This window comes from Erythrolamprus reginae, chromosome 2, assembly GCF_031021105.1.
Source record: "Erythrolamprus reginae isolate rEryReg1 chromosome 2, rEryReg1.hap1, whole genome shotgun sequence".
NCBI lineage: Eukaryota > Metazoa > Chordata > Lepidosauria > Squamata > Dipsadidae > Erythrolamprus > Erythrolamprus reginae.
The window spans coordinates 338,053,677-338,069,866 of NC_091951.1; the positions used below are offsets into that span (position 1 = coordinate 338,053,677).

Here is a 16,190-nt window from a genome sequence, read left to right on the forward strand (position 1 = left end):
ACCTTAAACATTAAAATGAATTCGTGACTGTAAATAAATATTAATACCATTTTAAATTTTAAATTAATTAAATGTAATCATGGATTTGATCATTCAGATATTAAAATAATTTAATTAATGATCTTCACATGAGGAAGGGTTATAAAACTCCTGCCTTTCTCTTTGGTGGGGTGAAAGGTGTTTAAGGGGGCTAAAGCATGTGAAATTCATGGAGCTTGTCCTTGGCATGGCATCCCCATTCCCCAGTGTTCATTAACTACTTATTTTCTCTGCTTCATTGTTAACGCTCTATTTTATTATTTTTCAGCATTTCCCTGGCCCAAAGAAATAAAAATGCAGAAGATTTTTGTTCTTAAATGAGCTTTCTTTCCACCGCCCCTTTCTGCCTGCTCCCTCTGTTCCTCATTTGCACAGCTCCACTGCTTTTGGTACCATCAATTCCTGCTCGCCATCTTCTGGGACAGCTTTCCTTCCTCATTCTTTCCTCATGGACTTGCCTTTGGTTTTTTTTAATTCTTCTTTTCATGCGCTGTTTTGGTTTTGAAATGCCTTCCTCTTCTCTTAAATGCTTCCATATTTCACATATTGGCATTTCTTTATGCCTGTCCTCACAGGAAGATGACGGATGCAACCATGTTCGCCATTCAGACTGAGTGATCTCTAGCTAAGCCTTTTCGGACAGGATTGCCAAGTTCTTGCAGATCCCTTCAGGGCAGGGATCTTTCAACTTCTCGAAGGTTAAACTCATATACAGTGATACCTCGTCTTACAAACGCCTCGTCATACAAACTTTTCGAGATAACAAACCGGGGGTTAAGATTTTTTTGCCTCTTCTTACAAACTATTTTCACCTTACAAACCCACCGCCGCCGCTGGGATGCCCTGCCTCCAGACTTCCGTTGCCAGAGAAGCACCTGTTTTTGCGCTGCTGGGATTCCCCTGAGGCTCCCCTCCATGGGAAACCCCACCTCCGGAGTTCCGTGTTTTTCTGATGATGCAGGGGAATCCCAGCAGCGCAAAAACAGGCACTTTGCTGGCAACGGAAGTCCGGAGGTGGGGTTTCCCAGCAACAGGAGCCTCAGTGAAATCGCAGCATCGCAAAAACACAGAGGTCCGGAGGTGGGTTTCGAGGACTTCAGTGTTTTTGCGATGCTGCAATTTCACTGGTGCTCCGTTCGCTGGGAAACCCCACCTCCGGACTTCCGTTGCCAGCGAAGCGCTTGTTTTTGCGATGTTGGGATTCCCCTGCTGGGATTCCCCTGCAGCATCGCAAAAACACAGAAGTCCGGAGGTGGAATTTCCCATGGAGGGGAGCCTCAGGGGAATCCCAGCAGTGCAAAAATGGGCGCTTCGGCTGGCAAAAGGGGTGAATTTTGGCCTTGCACGCATTAATTGCTTTTCCATTGATTCCTATAGGAAACATTGTTTCGTCTTACAAACTTTTCACCTTAAGAACCTAGTCCCAGAACCAATTAAGTTTGTAAGACAAGGTATCACTGTACAGTGTTCCCTCAATTTTCGCGGGGGATGCGTTCCGAGACCACCCGCGAAAGTCAAATTTCCACGAAGTAGAGATGCTCCCTTTCTTTCCTTCCTCCCTCCCCCTCCCTCCTCTATTCCTGGTTTTACTTACCCCCAGAACCCACAGGGGCAACGGGGCAGAAAGCAGGGGGCTTTGCTGGGCTCGCTGTGACCACGGCGGGCAGCAGTAAGGCTTGGCTTCAATTGGAGCACACCAACACAAGAGAATTAAAGGGGTGGGATCGGAAGGCTGGGGTGGAAATGAATCTTTTATTTAAAGAAGCTGAGGTGGAGGGTGGGTAGGAGAGTTAAAACGCACAGTATTGTACATCGGCCAGCCCCCCAAAAACCTTGGTGTGCAAAAAACCCACGGAGAATCTTTTAAATAATATTTTTTGAAAAAACTGTGGTATAGACTTTTCACGACATTCGAACGCGCAAAAATCAAGGGAACACTGTAATAGGATTTGGTCCAGACCATATATGAAGCTGCCTTAAATTGAGCTGGATTATCCAGTTTTGTTAGATCTGTCTGGCCAATTCTCTGAGCTGCTTTAGAGAACAAGACACTGAAATTGAGGGTGTCTTGGGCTGTGACTTTGAGTTATGGGCCTTTCAAGGCATTGTCTGGATTGAGACCCTGTAACTCTGACCTGTAATTTTCTCCGACAATCAGTTTATTATCTGTATTGTTACTTTCTGTGGAAAAATATTCCATATGGTGTTTTAACTTACAATACAGTATGGTGGTTCTTTGAGAAGGTAACCGAACAGGAAGCCATCAGATACACCAGTGATTTTCAACCTTTTTTGAGCTGCGGCACATTTTTTACATATACAAAATCATGGGGCACATTGAGCTGGGGGGGAGGGGGGGGACTAAAAAAAGTTTGGACAAAAAATTCTCTCTTTCTCTCTCTTCCTTCCTTCCTCTCTCTCTCCATCCCTCTTTCTTTCCCTCTTCCTTCCTTCCTCTCTTTTTTGCTCTCTTTCTCTCTCCCTCCTTCCCTCCCTCTCTCTCTCTCTTGCTTTCTTTCTTTCTCTTTCTTTCTCTCTCTCTGTCTCTTGCTGAGCTTCGCGACACACCTGACCATGTCTCGCGGCACACTAGTGTGCTGCGGCACACTGGTTGAAAAACACTGAGATAGACCATCAAATACGTTTTCTGTTTTCATATATGATTGTGACCATACCTATCAAATTGCAATCTGATGGTTTTGCCAATTGGATATTCTGAGAATTGTAGTCCTAAAATGTCTGGAAATTTTAGAGGGCTGTCCATCTTGGTAGATAGATTCAAACAAGATAATTACATTTTTAAAAGATGTACTCCAGCAATTGCTGCCAAAATAAGGAACCTTCCTCCTTCCTTCCCCAGCATAATAAATACCACTTGGTTGTTTCCACTTACGTAAATTTTCATTATTCATTTAGAAATCCAGCCTGCCCTGTGGTGCTTAATGACAGTGTACCATGGGGAGAGCAAATTTTAATTCCTAAAAATTAGGCATTTCCCACCCAGAACTTTAAAAGTGGGAATTTTTTGAATGATTAATTCCTACATGATGTATAAGATGTGCCCAGTTCATAAAGAAAAATGTGCCCAAATAATGAGGCATTAGAAAAAAATAATAATGCTCTGTTATTTTTCCTTTATCATTATAAATATGAGTTATTGTGATTAAGCGTTCTTCAGATAGATCTAACTATGTTGATAAACATCAATGCTGAAATGTTTAATTTTTCAGGTAATACATATGGGCCACCTGAGCATTTCCCCTTCTGAATGGTATAGATTATTTTTATGTGGGGGAGGGGTGTTTGATGCACCTCTGCTAACATCATAATGGTCTAATTTGTGGTTGTCATTGTCTAATCTAAACCAGAGTACTTTGCTTTAATCAAAGCCATGGAATAAATGTTTGTATCACATTTCTGTCCAGTTTAATTTGGCTTTTTCTATAACATGCTTAATTAAATCTTAACTTGTTTATTGTTTTCCTTCTGTACTGTTATATGACATTTTAATTTGTTTGTTAGCCTGAGTATTTTGGAGCACCAATGTTTGCATGCCATTATATCTGGTCTAAAGATTAGCCTTGTTTTTAATGGCTTATATAATGAATGATGATTAATTGGTTATTTTTATGTATGCTAGTACTAGTTAGCAGATATCTCACTTCAGCACTTACTAGTTTCTATTTTGAGATTTCAGTATTGTGTTATACAAAGTTGTGCTGTTTGAAACTGCCTCATTAAATGTTGAATGTTTTTCTAGGGCAGGTGTGTCAAACTCAAGGCCTGGGCGCCAGATCCGGCCTGCTGGAGGCTTAGATCTAACCTGAGGGGCTTCCCTGGAAACAGTAAAGGACTGGCCTATGGTGCCTCTGCCAGCAAAAATGCAGCTCGGTAGGGCCGCAGAGAGCTCTCCTGAGCCCCGTTTTGCTTGGCAGAGGGTTGCAGGAGGCCATCGCAGCTGAAAACGGAGTTCAGGAGCCTGCTTTTGCTGGCAGAGCACTCAGGCCGCCACAGGCGCCCCCAACACGAGTGATGTCGAGCTGGCCACGCCCACTCTGGCCCCCAAGGTCAAACACAACCCTGATGTAGCCCTCAATGAAATGGAGTTTGACACCCCTGGTCTAGGGAGATTATGGCATTAATGTGTGAAGCGCACTGTCATGATAATAATAATAATTATAATAATAATAATCATCATCATTATTATTATTATTACTATTATTAATTAGATTTGTATGCCACCCCTCTCCAAAGACTCGGGGCGGCTCACAATGATAAAAACCATATTTTAGTGGCACAAATCTAATATTAAAAGAAATAGTTAAAACCCTATCATATTAAAACCAGACAACGCATACATACCAAACATAAATTATAAGGAGCCTGGGGGAAAGATGTCTCAAATCCCCCATGCCTGGCGGTATAGGTAGGTCTTGAGTAGTTTATGGAAGACAAGGAGGGTGGGAGCAGTTCTAATCTCCTGGGGGAGTTGATTCCAGAGGGCCGGGGCCGCCACAGAGAAGGCTCTTCCCCTGGGGCCCGCCAGACGACATTGTTTAGTCGACGGGACCCGGAGAAGGCCAACTCTGGGGGACCTTATCGGTCGTGCGGTAGGAGGCAGTTCCGGAGATACTCTGGTCCAATGCCATGTAGGGCATTAAACTGTATCAATTTCTGTCCTCCTTTGTACATGATGGAAGATAGACAGAATAGTAGAACAAAAGAAGACCAATACAATTCCTCAGTGTGGTCTGCTGAGGCAATCTCCAGTGACCACATAAGGATGAAGGGCAGAAACTAGAGAAACCCGAATGGGATTCAGTTACCTTCCCCAAATGTATATCCAGTGAAGGGCTACCAAAGTTTTTACTACCACGCTGTGGGCGTGGTTTATGCAGGATGCCCTGCATTTTCTTTCACTATCTTTTAGTGTAAATTGGGAGCTCTGGGGTGGAGCTCCATTTTCGCTACCCCACTGCGCCGTCCCTGTCCCCCCGTATGGCCAGTAGCCCACCCTTGTGTATATCCCACATCCACAAAAGTTTGTGTGCCAAGAATAACAGCAAATACTGTTTCCTTCTATTCTTCATCGTGAAATTGAACCCTTCCCTCGCTTTGCCTGTGATCTTAGCCACCAGCCTGGTAAATTCCAGATGTGTCTAGTGTTGAAGGAACCAAGTGGATAGGTTTGATGTAGATCATTGGTGGCGAATCTTTTAGCTTGGCGTGTCATAGATTTTGAAAAGTAGTCACTTGACTGCTAGTGTGTCACACACATCCCTCAGAAAAAATGAAACAGTTCTCTCTCGCATCTTCCCCCATCTAGGCTACAATGGCATCAATGTCGGGGTTGAGGTAGTCTTGGACTTAAAACCACTTCGTGCGGCTTCCGTTTAGCGACACTTCGAATTTACCACAACATTGAAAAAAGCAACCTCACGACTGGTTTTTTCACATCGTAGCATCCCTATGTTCACTTGGCAACTGACATGTCCTTATGCCAGCTGCACTGTCCCGAGATCCCACGATCAACCTTTGTATCCGTCCCAAACAGTTTCTGACAAGCAAAGTCAATAGGGAAAGCCAAATTTTGTTTAAGGATGATTCTCTTCAGCAATTTGCTTAATAACTCTGGAAAAGTCATAAAATGGGGCACTTAACTGCTTTGCTTTGCCATTGCAAACATTCAGTTGAATTGTAGTCATAAGTCAAGGACTACCTGTAGAGGCCCTAGAGGGCATTGCTGCTACTCAAAATGGTAGACTAGACTACAAGCCGGGGAGGCACAGGTTAGACTAGACTACAAGCCGGGGAGGCACAGCAGGTAGAGTGCTGTACTGCAGGCCACTGAAGCTGACTTGTAGATCTGAAGGTCAGCGGTTCAAATCTCATCACCGGTTCAAGGTTGACTCAGCCTTCCATCCTTCCAAGGTGGATAAAATGAGGACCCGGATTGTGGGGGCAATAGCCTAGCTCTGTTTAAAAAAGTGCTATTGCTAACATGTTGTAAGCCGCCCTGAGTCTAAGGAGAAGGGCGGCATAAAAATCAAATGAATGAATGAATAAATAAAATAAATAAATAAGTCTTGGAAAATGTGACAATTTTTAAAATTTTTTTTATTTTTTTTAAATTTTTATTTATTTGTTTGTTTATTATTTATTATTATTATTATTATTTATTAGATTTGTATGCTGCCCCTCTCCATAGACTCGGGGCGGCTCACAGCAATGATAAAAACAATATACAATGACAAATCTAATAGTTAGATTTGTTTGTTTGTTTATTTGTTTGTTTGTTTATTTGTTTGTTTGACTTCTATGCCGCTGTTCTCCGTAGACTCAGGGCGGCTCACAACAAGGTAATACAAAATACAAAAATAAAGAATATCAGAAATAAAAAAATCTAAAATGAATCTAAAACCCTAATCCTTAAAAAAAAACACTCATCCCCACATAATATACATTCACATCATTGGCCGGAGTAAGATATTAACACTCAACGGCCAACTGCCCCCATGGCTCTGCACTCCTTAGGATTTGACACACACTTCAGGCGGGCAATATTCTCTTTCTGTTGAAGGCCTCAGCGGCCTACTTGAGGCTGCCCCTGATTCCACAAGGCCTCCATACGTGAAACAGTTTCAGGGAAATGCTCTTTTGTGGCCTGACAAGCCTCTGAAAACTGATGAAGGAGAATATTTGTAACTTAGGGTTGATCTGGGGGGGGTCTTTCATGCTCTCTTAGCCTGGTTGTTTTCTTGCCAACATTTCATGACCTGAACTTGGTAACGTTAACAGTGCTGCTGATATGACCTAGTTTGTTGATGTCACTGATAATATTACCTAGTATGGGTCATGAAATGTTTCCAGGAAATTGATTGATTGATTGATTTGATTTGATTTGATTTGATTTGATTTGATTTGTATGCCGCCCCTCTCCGTAGACTCGGGGCGGCTAACAGCAATAATGAAACAACATGTAACAAATCTAATATTTAAAATAATTTAAAAAACCCTTATTTAAAAAACCACTGTTCTTGATTTTTGGAGGCTATGTTAAAATGGAGTGTGCCTCACATGGCCTCAAAAGTCTCCAAAAACTGTGTGAGAACTGGGTGTTCTTTCAGAGTTTTCAGAGTCTGATTATTCATTCATTCATTCATTCATTCATTTATTGGATTTGTATGCCGCCCCTCTCCGCAGACTCAGGGCGGCTAACAGCAATAATGAAACAACATGTAACAAATCTAATATTTAAAATAATTTTAAAAACCCTTATTTAAAAAACCAAACATACACACAAGCATACCATGCATAACCAAGCTCAGAGATACACTTCCCCCTAGGCCTTTACAATTTTATGCATGGTATGTCTGTATGTATGATTGGTTTTTATATAATGGGTTTTTAACTGGTTTTAGTATTGGATTTTGTTATATGTATAGTGTTTTATTGCTGTTGTTGGCCGCCCTGAGTTTGCGGAGAGGGGCGGCATACAAATCCAATAAATAAATAAATGAATGAATGAATGAATGAATAAATAAATAAATAAATAATCAGACTCTGAAAACTCTGAAAGAACACCCAGTTCTCACACAGTTTTTGGAGACTTTTGAGGCCATGTGAGGCACACTCCATTTTAACATAGCCTCCACAAATCAAGAACAGTTATTGATGAACGCCAGTGTGTCACCCAGAACTTCATGATGTATTACCATCACTGGCGTAGATACATTACAAACTAACATTTTGTTGAATGCACACAGATCTATCAAAGGTTTAAGCTGCCTCTTTCCTCGTGAGCATATCGTGGAAGTTGTAGGTCCCTACTGTAGAATTTAACCTTAATGTGAAATGTGGAGCCATTGGAGAAAAATAGTCATGCTATGTTACAAAAAGTTTCTGTGCTATTTCATAGTAATAAATAAGGAGATGCACATTGAACTGTATCTTATACCAAGCTCAGGAGGACAATGTTTTCATCTGATTGTCATCCCTGTCATCATTTTAACAGAGATGTGCTTTCTCAGCTAAAAATTAAAAGTTCTCCTATTTAATCCTCCGCCACTTTTGTTCCCATGTCTTGTTAAAATCCCTGTTGGAAAAAGACATTGCAGTACCTTCTGGGTAGTTTCTTTTGAATAAGACCATCTATTTTATCTGCCTTTTCTTCAAGAGGTTTAACTTTCTCTTTCTCTTTCATAGGTGGTAGGGAAAAAAGGAGAAAGCCACTAAGATGCAACCAAGATGCTGGAAGGCCTTATCACACAGTCAACGTGGGATTTCACATTAGCTTCAGCTCATGGAAGGTCACTCCGCCATAACCAGAGACTGTCAGCGTGTTCCATTTTACTGCCATTACAAATAAATCAGTGGATTTTGTTAATATGAGACTTCACTAAGCGTGTTTTCTGTTGTAATCTTAAAGCAAAAAAAAAATGTAAATAAAATCCATTAATTTTGTCAAAATTTCAGAGTGGAAGATTTGCTGTGCCACTTCATTGATGAAAATTGGAATCATACCTCCTGGTTCATATAAGTTCTTTGTGTGTGTGTGTGTGTGTGTGTGTGTGTGAACATTTGAATAATATACCATATTTTTTGCTCCATTAGATGCACTTTTTTGTTTCCCAAAAGTGGATGGAAGTGCCTCTGGCTCTGATGGAGCAAATACAGTGGTACCTCGGTTCTCGACCACAATTCGTTCCAGAAGTGTGGTCGAGAATCTATTTGGTCGAGTACCAAATTAATTTATCCCATAGGAAATAATTGAAATGGATTTAATTGGTTCCCAGCCCCTGTTGACTCGCTGGGAACCAATTAAATCTATTTTCTTTATTTCCTATGGGATAAAAAAATCTGAGGAGCTCTATAGTCTAAGTGCTCCAAGCTGCAGGAAGGGTGGGGGCGGCTGCAATCCCGGCAGCTTGGGGGGGGGGCTCCATTCCTCAGTGCTTCGTCTTGTTACCTGTAGGCAGCTGCACCAACTTTCTCCTTCCTGGCGGCGGCAACGGCGGCAGCTTCCCTTCAAGTAGCAACAGCGCCGGGAACGTCGCGTAATGAAGGGAAGCTGCTGGAGCGGCGGCAACTGCTGAGATGGCTCCGGCAGCTTCCCTTCATCACGTGACGTTCCCGGCGCGGTTGCTCCTCGAAGGGAAGCCACCGCCGTTGCCACCGTTGCTGCCGCCGGGAAGGAGAAAGTTAGTGCAGCTGCCTACAGGTAACAAGACGAAGCATTGAGGAAAGGAGCCCCCCGAAGCTGCCGGGATTGCAGCCGCCCCCGGCGGTAACATTTTGGATAATTAACAAAATTTTCTGTGGCTGTTCGGTATCCGAATTTTTGTTTGGATACGGAAGGAAATTTTTTCTGAAAATATTGTTCGGTATCCGAAATGTACGACAACCAAGGCATTCGAGAACCGAGGTACCACTGTATTGCTGAAGCCTTGCCCATCCCACCAGCCATTTTTAGCCTCCGCATGTCCTGTTTTCGGCCTCCGTGTGCCATGTTTTTGGCCTCTGCACATCTCATTTTTTGTCTCCACCTGCCCCATTTTCAGCCTCTGCATCCCATTTTTGGCCTACAAAAATTGGGTGTGCAGAGGCCAAAAAAGGGGTGTGTGGAGGCCAAAATCAGGGTGCATGGAGACCAAAAACGGGGCAGACAGAGGCCGAAAACGGGTGCGTCTTATGGTCAGGTGTGTCTTACGGTACAAAAATTACGATCATTGTAGTTAATTCCAATATAAATATCTCTTCATCATCTCTGGTTTTAGAGATCAGATTTTTCCAGTTAAAGTGATAAATGGTGATTCTTCTGAAATCACAGCTTATTCCTGAAGGTCAGCAGTTTAACTTGCTAGTCAAAGCCATTGTCTAAATTGACACTTTCAGAAATGTTGAACTAAACGGACTGGGAATTCTGAAAGCTACAAAGCTAACTTACCTGGAAGGATGTGTTAGAGTTCCACAAGGAACTACAATGTTCCTGCCTCTCAGTTTCTAAATCAGCTTGCTGAAAAATCTTTTACTCGTTTGCATTTGTTTTCCTTTTCCTTCCCCCACCCCCCAGTCTGGTGAAAGTTATTATTATTATTATTATTATTATTATTATTATTATTATTTATTAGATTTGTATGCCGCCCCTCTCCGTAGACTCGGGGCGGCTCACGACAGTGATAAAAACAATGCATAATGACAAATCTAATAGTTAGAATCTAAAATAACAATAGTACATTTAAAAAGTCTAAAAAGCAAGGAACCCCAATATAAGAAACATACATACAGTCATATCATGCATAAAAACTACATAGGCAGGGGGAGATGTCTCAGTTCCCCCACGCTTGACGACAGAGGTGGGTTTTAAGGAGTTTACAAAAGGCAAGGAGGGTGGGGGCAGTCCTAATCTCTGGAGGGAGCTGATTGCAGAGGTTCGGAGCTGCCACAGAGAAGGCTCTTCCCCTGGGTCCCACCAGATGACATTGTTTAGTCCAGTGTTTTTCAACCAGTGTGCCGTGGCACACTAGTGTGCCGCGAGACATGGTCAGGTGTGCCGCGAAGAAGAAAGCTCAGGTTCCGGTCTCGCAACTTTTTGCTGAGAGAGTGAGAGTGAGAAAGAGAGAGAGAAAGCAAGAGAGAGAGAAAGAGAAAGAAAGCAAGAGAGAGAGAAAGAGTGAGAGAGAAAGAAAGAGAAAGAAAAGAGAAAGAGAGAGAAAGTAAGAGTGAGAGAGAAAGAAGGCAAGAGAGAGAAAGAAAGCAAGAGAGAGAGAGAGAAAAGGAGAGGAAGGGAGAAAGAGAAATGAGCAAAAAGGGGAGGAAAAAAGAGAAATGAGAAAATGATTGAGACAGAATGAGAGGAAAGAGAGAAACAAAAGAGAGAGAGAGAAGTGACTCTTGATTTAAAGCATATGATAAAAAACACCCAAAGAATAAGAGAGAAAAAAACCCAGCCCTCACCTGTTTTTGGAAATGGTTCAAGAGTATGTATACACACACACACACACAAGGGTGGGGAGGAGACAGGGATGGAAAAAGAGAGGAGAGTGTCTTAGAGTGTCATTTTGTGTCATTTTGGTTGGTGGTGTGCCCCAGGATTTTGTAAATGTAAAAAATGTGCCGCAGCTCAAAAAAGGTTGAAAATCACTGGTTTAGTCGACGGGACCCGAAGAAGACCAACTCTGTGGGACCTAACCAGTCGCTGGGATTCATGCGGCAGAAGGCGGTCTCCCAGATATTCTGGTCCGGTGCCATGAAGGGATTTATAGGTGATGACCAACACTTTGAATTGTGACCAGAAACTGATCGGCAACCAATGCAGACTGCGGAGTGTTGGTGTGACATGGGCATATTTGGGAAAGCCCATGATTGCGCTCGCAGCTGCATTCTGCACGATCTGAAGTTTCCGAACACTCTTCAAAGGTAGCCCCATGTAGAGAGCGTTATTAGTGAGCCTGATAGCATTAATTAGAAGTAGATTTGAATTCGGGGCTGCTAGTTGCTGACTTCCCCATTTTAGACCCATCTAAGAGGTCCTATTGAACAAAGCCATTAAAACAGCAGAAAAATTTGACAGTTTTCCAAAAGAATGTGACTATTACTTGAGTGATAGTGAAAAGAATAAAACCACCCTTTTAAATCCACTAATCTTTGTGGCTCTTGCTTTCCACCCACTAAGCCATGTGTAGAGTTGCATTATTTCTTGCACATCTGGCAATCTTTTGAGTACAGGTAAATCCTCTACTTAACAACCACATTTGAGCTCAAAATTTCCATTGCTAAGCCGCTGAGTGAGTTTTACCCCATTTTAAGATTTTTCTTCCTGCAGTTGTGTAAGCCAGTGTTTCCCAACCTTGGCAACTTGAAGGTATTTGGACTTCAAGTCCCAGAACTCCCCAGACGGCAAATGCTGGCTGGGGAATTCTGGGAGTTGAAGTCCAGATATCTTCAAGTTGCCAAGTTTGGGAAACACTGGTGTAAGCGAATCACTCAGTGGTTAAGTTAGTAACTGTTCTGTCTGGGTTCCCCCAGACCTCAACACCAACTGGAAAAAACAGCCAGACACTCTGGTAAAAGCCAAAAGTATTTTATAACTGGAAAAAATAAGCACAGAGGAAAACCTGTTCTTCCCAACAGACAGGATATAATACGGTACAGCAGGGTCCTGATGTCCAGACAATACAGCAAGCTTCTTGCTGGCACCCCCCCCAAGGTTTCAATAGTCAAAGGCACAAACCAGGATTCCAAGACGCCAAAGTTCACAGTCAGGTCCCACGACTCTCAAAGATAAAACTCCACAAGCCAGGAAGGGTGGGTCTGCCTTTTAGCCTTTCCCAAGAGCACTACACCCAAACCCAGCTGTTGCCACTTTAATGCTGAAAGTATTTAGCCAATTGATTCCGTCTCTGAGTAGCTCTTCGTTGTCGCAGATCAATTATGGCTTGTGTACTTTCCTCTAAGGAATCCAGGCTGCTTGCTGGGGAGAGCTCCCCCTGGTGGGACTCTGGCTGTCCTCCCTCTTCTTCAGCCTGGGATTCCTCCTCCTCGTCTGTCTGCACCTCCTGTTCCTCAGCCTCTCCCTCTGAGCTGGAAACCGACAGAAGGTCAGCCGTTCCCGGAGGGGCCTCAGACGGAACCACAACAGTAACATGCTAGTTAAGTGAATTTGGCTTCCCCATTGACTTCGCTTGTTGGAAAGTTGCAAAAGGTGATCGCATGACTGGGACACTGCAACCGTCATAAATACATGCCAGTTGCTAAGTGTCAGAATTTTGATCACATGGCCACAGAGATACCACAATGGTCATAAGAAAAATCGTCTTTAAGTCATTTTTTTTCCTAGTGCTATAACTTTGGTCACTAAACGAAATGTTGCAAGTTCAGGATTAGCTGCAGTACTAATTCATTGAATTTATTTGCTGCTGAACTCCCAATGATTCCGGGGGATTGGAGGGTGGGGTGGCAAAGAGGTTTACAATTGATAAAATGTTTTTAAAAATACAGAAACACATGCACACATAGCACAAGATTGAAAAGCAACAATGGCAAAGAAAACGAAGGAAGAAAGGGCATCAGTCTTCTTCAAGGCCTGGGTAAATAAATTATCAAGTAGTATATTGGTCAGTATCCCAGATATTGGTGCAAGTACTGGAACCCTTCTTGTGCACAGTATTAACACAAATGTAGAAATATCACTAAGTTTTGCCACACCCTGTTTAGTAATCCTTCAAATCAAAGGAAAATAGAATTATTGGCCAATAATTACATTACTTTTAGTAAACATCAACAGGGGAATACACTCCAAGACCAGGGAAGTCTTAATACCACTCTACTACACCCTGGTCAGACCACACCTGGAGTACTGTGTTCAGTTCTGGTCACCACACTTCAAAAAAGACATTGAAACTCTGGAGAAGGTGCAGAAAAGAGCAACCAAAATGATCAGGGGTCTAGAAACCAAGACTTACGAAGAGAGACTGCGGGAACTGGGCATGGATAGCCTAGAGAAAAGGAGGGCCAGAGTGGACATGATAGCAGTCTACATGTATATGAGGGGTTGCCACAGAGAGGAGGGGATCACTTTATTCTCTAGGGCACTGGAGGGCGGACGAGGAACAATGGCTGGAAGCTGACCAAGGAGAGATTCAACCTGGAAATAAGGAAGAACTTCCTGATGGTCAGAACGATCAACCAGTGGACCAACCTACCAGCGGATGTTGTAAACTCCAATACTCTACATTTTTAAGAGGAGATTGGACTGCCATTTGGCTAGGATGCTATAGGGTTCCTGCTTAGGCAGGGGGTTGGACTTGATGACCCACATGGTCCCTTCCAACTCTAACAATAAATAAATAAAATAAATAAATGAGGAGTTGTTTCTTAATCATCAAACAGACCGTTGCTAAAATAGTCGAACTGCCCTTATTTCACAGATGCTTGTCTAATGAGATGATAAAACATCACTGAGCATTTGAGCCACAGGGGGCAGAATGCAGTGGGGGTAGTAGGTTTATGCACTATTTATTGAATACTTAATAGTTTTTTTTATTGTCCTTCCTTCTCTAGTACCTTAGTATGATCCTTAATTACTTTTAAAATAGGAAATAATTAAATAGTATGTTTTTACCCATAAACGCTTTAATCATCTTAATCATTATGTAGAACTGAACTTTTATAGCAATTAAAGAAAATTGAGCTACTTGCCTAATCTGTTACCATACTGATCCTTCTGGGTTCAGTACTAAACCTTAAAATGTTACTGTGCTCCTCAACAAATCATGCTGTCTATCATTTGTCCATTTTGCGGCTATTCAAACAATGTGACTTAATCAACTGAAAAAGAGTCCAAGCACCTATTTGAAAACTTATCTTGGCCGGTAAGCCACTCCCACCCAGTCACATGACCTTTAAGCCACCCCGGTCACATGATTGTCAAGCCACTCCTACCTGGTCGCATGAGCATCAAGCCACACCCACACAACAAGCCACACCCATAGTGTAGCAGTAAAAATTTTGGCAGCCCAACATTGATTTGAGCTAAATAAACCCCAAGGTCCTTCTGACTCTACTCCTATTTTGTCATTAAGGGTTTGGTGGATTAACCATTTCTTTGTGCAGTTTCTTTATATAGATAGGTATCTTTCTAACTATCTAATAGATGAGTTCCTAAGCATTAGTCTTTTAAGCCTCTTTTGTAAATCTTGGCATGGTGCCCTACAAATAATTTTTAGAAATTGTCCATTAACCAGCACTATGTCTAAATGAGGTTGCCTTTTAAATCACTGTACATTTTTACAAAAGAGGTTTTAATTGGAATAATTAGTTTTCTGGCTTAAATTTGTTGTGTTTCTAAGTATAATAAATCCTAGAATTTAAATCCTTGCTCAATTAGTATTGTTGTGTCTTGGTTTCCCCTTCCCCCTACTCCTCTTGTAAAATACTACAGGCATTTTTGTCCCACTTTGACAGATTTAGGCATTAATGCTAAACAATTGCAGTGCATAAAGAGTTGGACATAATCCACCAGAATGGTTTTTAGTAGCAGCCTTCTTGAAAGTGGATGGAAGAGGACTATTTTTAATTAGTTCCAGTTCATTCCAAAAAATGATGTTTCAAAAATATTGCAATGCAGAATGCTTCTGTTTAGGAGTCAAGCCAGTCATGGGCTGTTATTGTTTTCAAAATAAAAAATGAATATTTTGGTAATCCCAGTAAAAACCTAAAATTGGAAAAGGGTTTTAAGGATATCAGATCCACCTCCCTGCTTAATGCAAAAGTCTATTGCAGTGGTACCTCTATTTACAAATTTAATTCGTTCCGTGACCAGGTTCTTAAGTACAAAAGTTTGTAAGAAGAAGCAATTTTCCCCATAGGAATCAATGTAAAAGCAAATAATGTGTGTGATTGGAGAAACCACAAGGAGGGTGGAGGCCTTGTTTCCTCCCAGGAGATTCCTAGGGAGGCCCCATGGAGGCTTCTCCCCACCTTTTCCGGCCCTGTTTCCTCCCAGCAGATTCCTAGAGAGGCACCACGGAGGCTTCTCCCTGCCTTTTCCAGTTTCGGAGGCTCTGGTTTTTAAGTGGAAAATTGTTCTTGAGAAGAGGCAAAAAAATCTTGAACACCTGGTTGTTATCTAGAGAAGTTCGTAACTAGAGGCATTTGTTGGTAGAGATACCGCTGTATTTATATCCATATCAACATTTATCTCCATCACATACGCTTGTCCCTAGGCTTTGTTTTATGGGAACAGGAAATGGTATTAGAGTATTAAGTAGTAAATCTACATCATATCTTTTCCCCTGCAATTCTGCAAATGCTTTATTTTTCAGTTGAAAACAAGCCTCACTAAGCCTTCACATTCCGCTTGTGCAATTTGATTTTTATGGATAACCAAGACTTCAGACATCTCTCACTTTACTGGTACCTCTAGTAAGGAGACTGGGTACCACTCTTTCTTGGGAGATAATTTAATATCAGAGTTGAAGAAATGGACTACTCAAACTCAGTGCTGATAAAAAGTTTTTAAAGTCCAAGTACTCAAAATGCAAAATAAAATTGCAAAGCTGGTTCTGAAGCTTCTACTATTGACCATACTGGACACTACTGTGGCTCTTTCAAGCCCAACAATTGCTCTCTTTCTTTACTTATTTCTCTCT

At 42.0% G+C, this 16,190-nt stretch overlaps 1 protein-coding gene across 1 annotated transcript in view; it reads left to right on the forward strand.

The window, feature by feature from the left end:
• Positions 1–8,508, forward strand: part of TXNL1 (thioredoxin like 1) — a 43,580-nt gene extending 35,072 nt beyond the window's left edge. The window contains exon 8 of the mRNA XM_070743518.1: positions 8,245–8,508. Within this exon, the coding sequence (XP_070599619.1) occupies positions 8,245–8,274 (30 nt within the window). The 3' untranslated portion in view covers positions 8,275–8,508. The remainder of the gene's footprint in view (positions 1–8,244) is intronic.
• Positions 8,509–16,190: the final 7,682 nt, after the last annotated feature.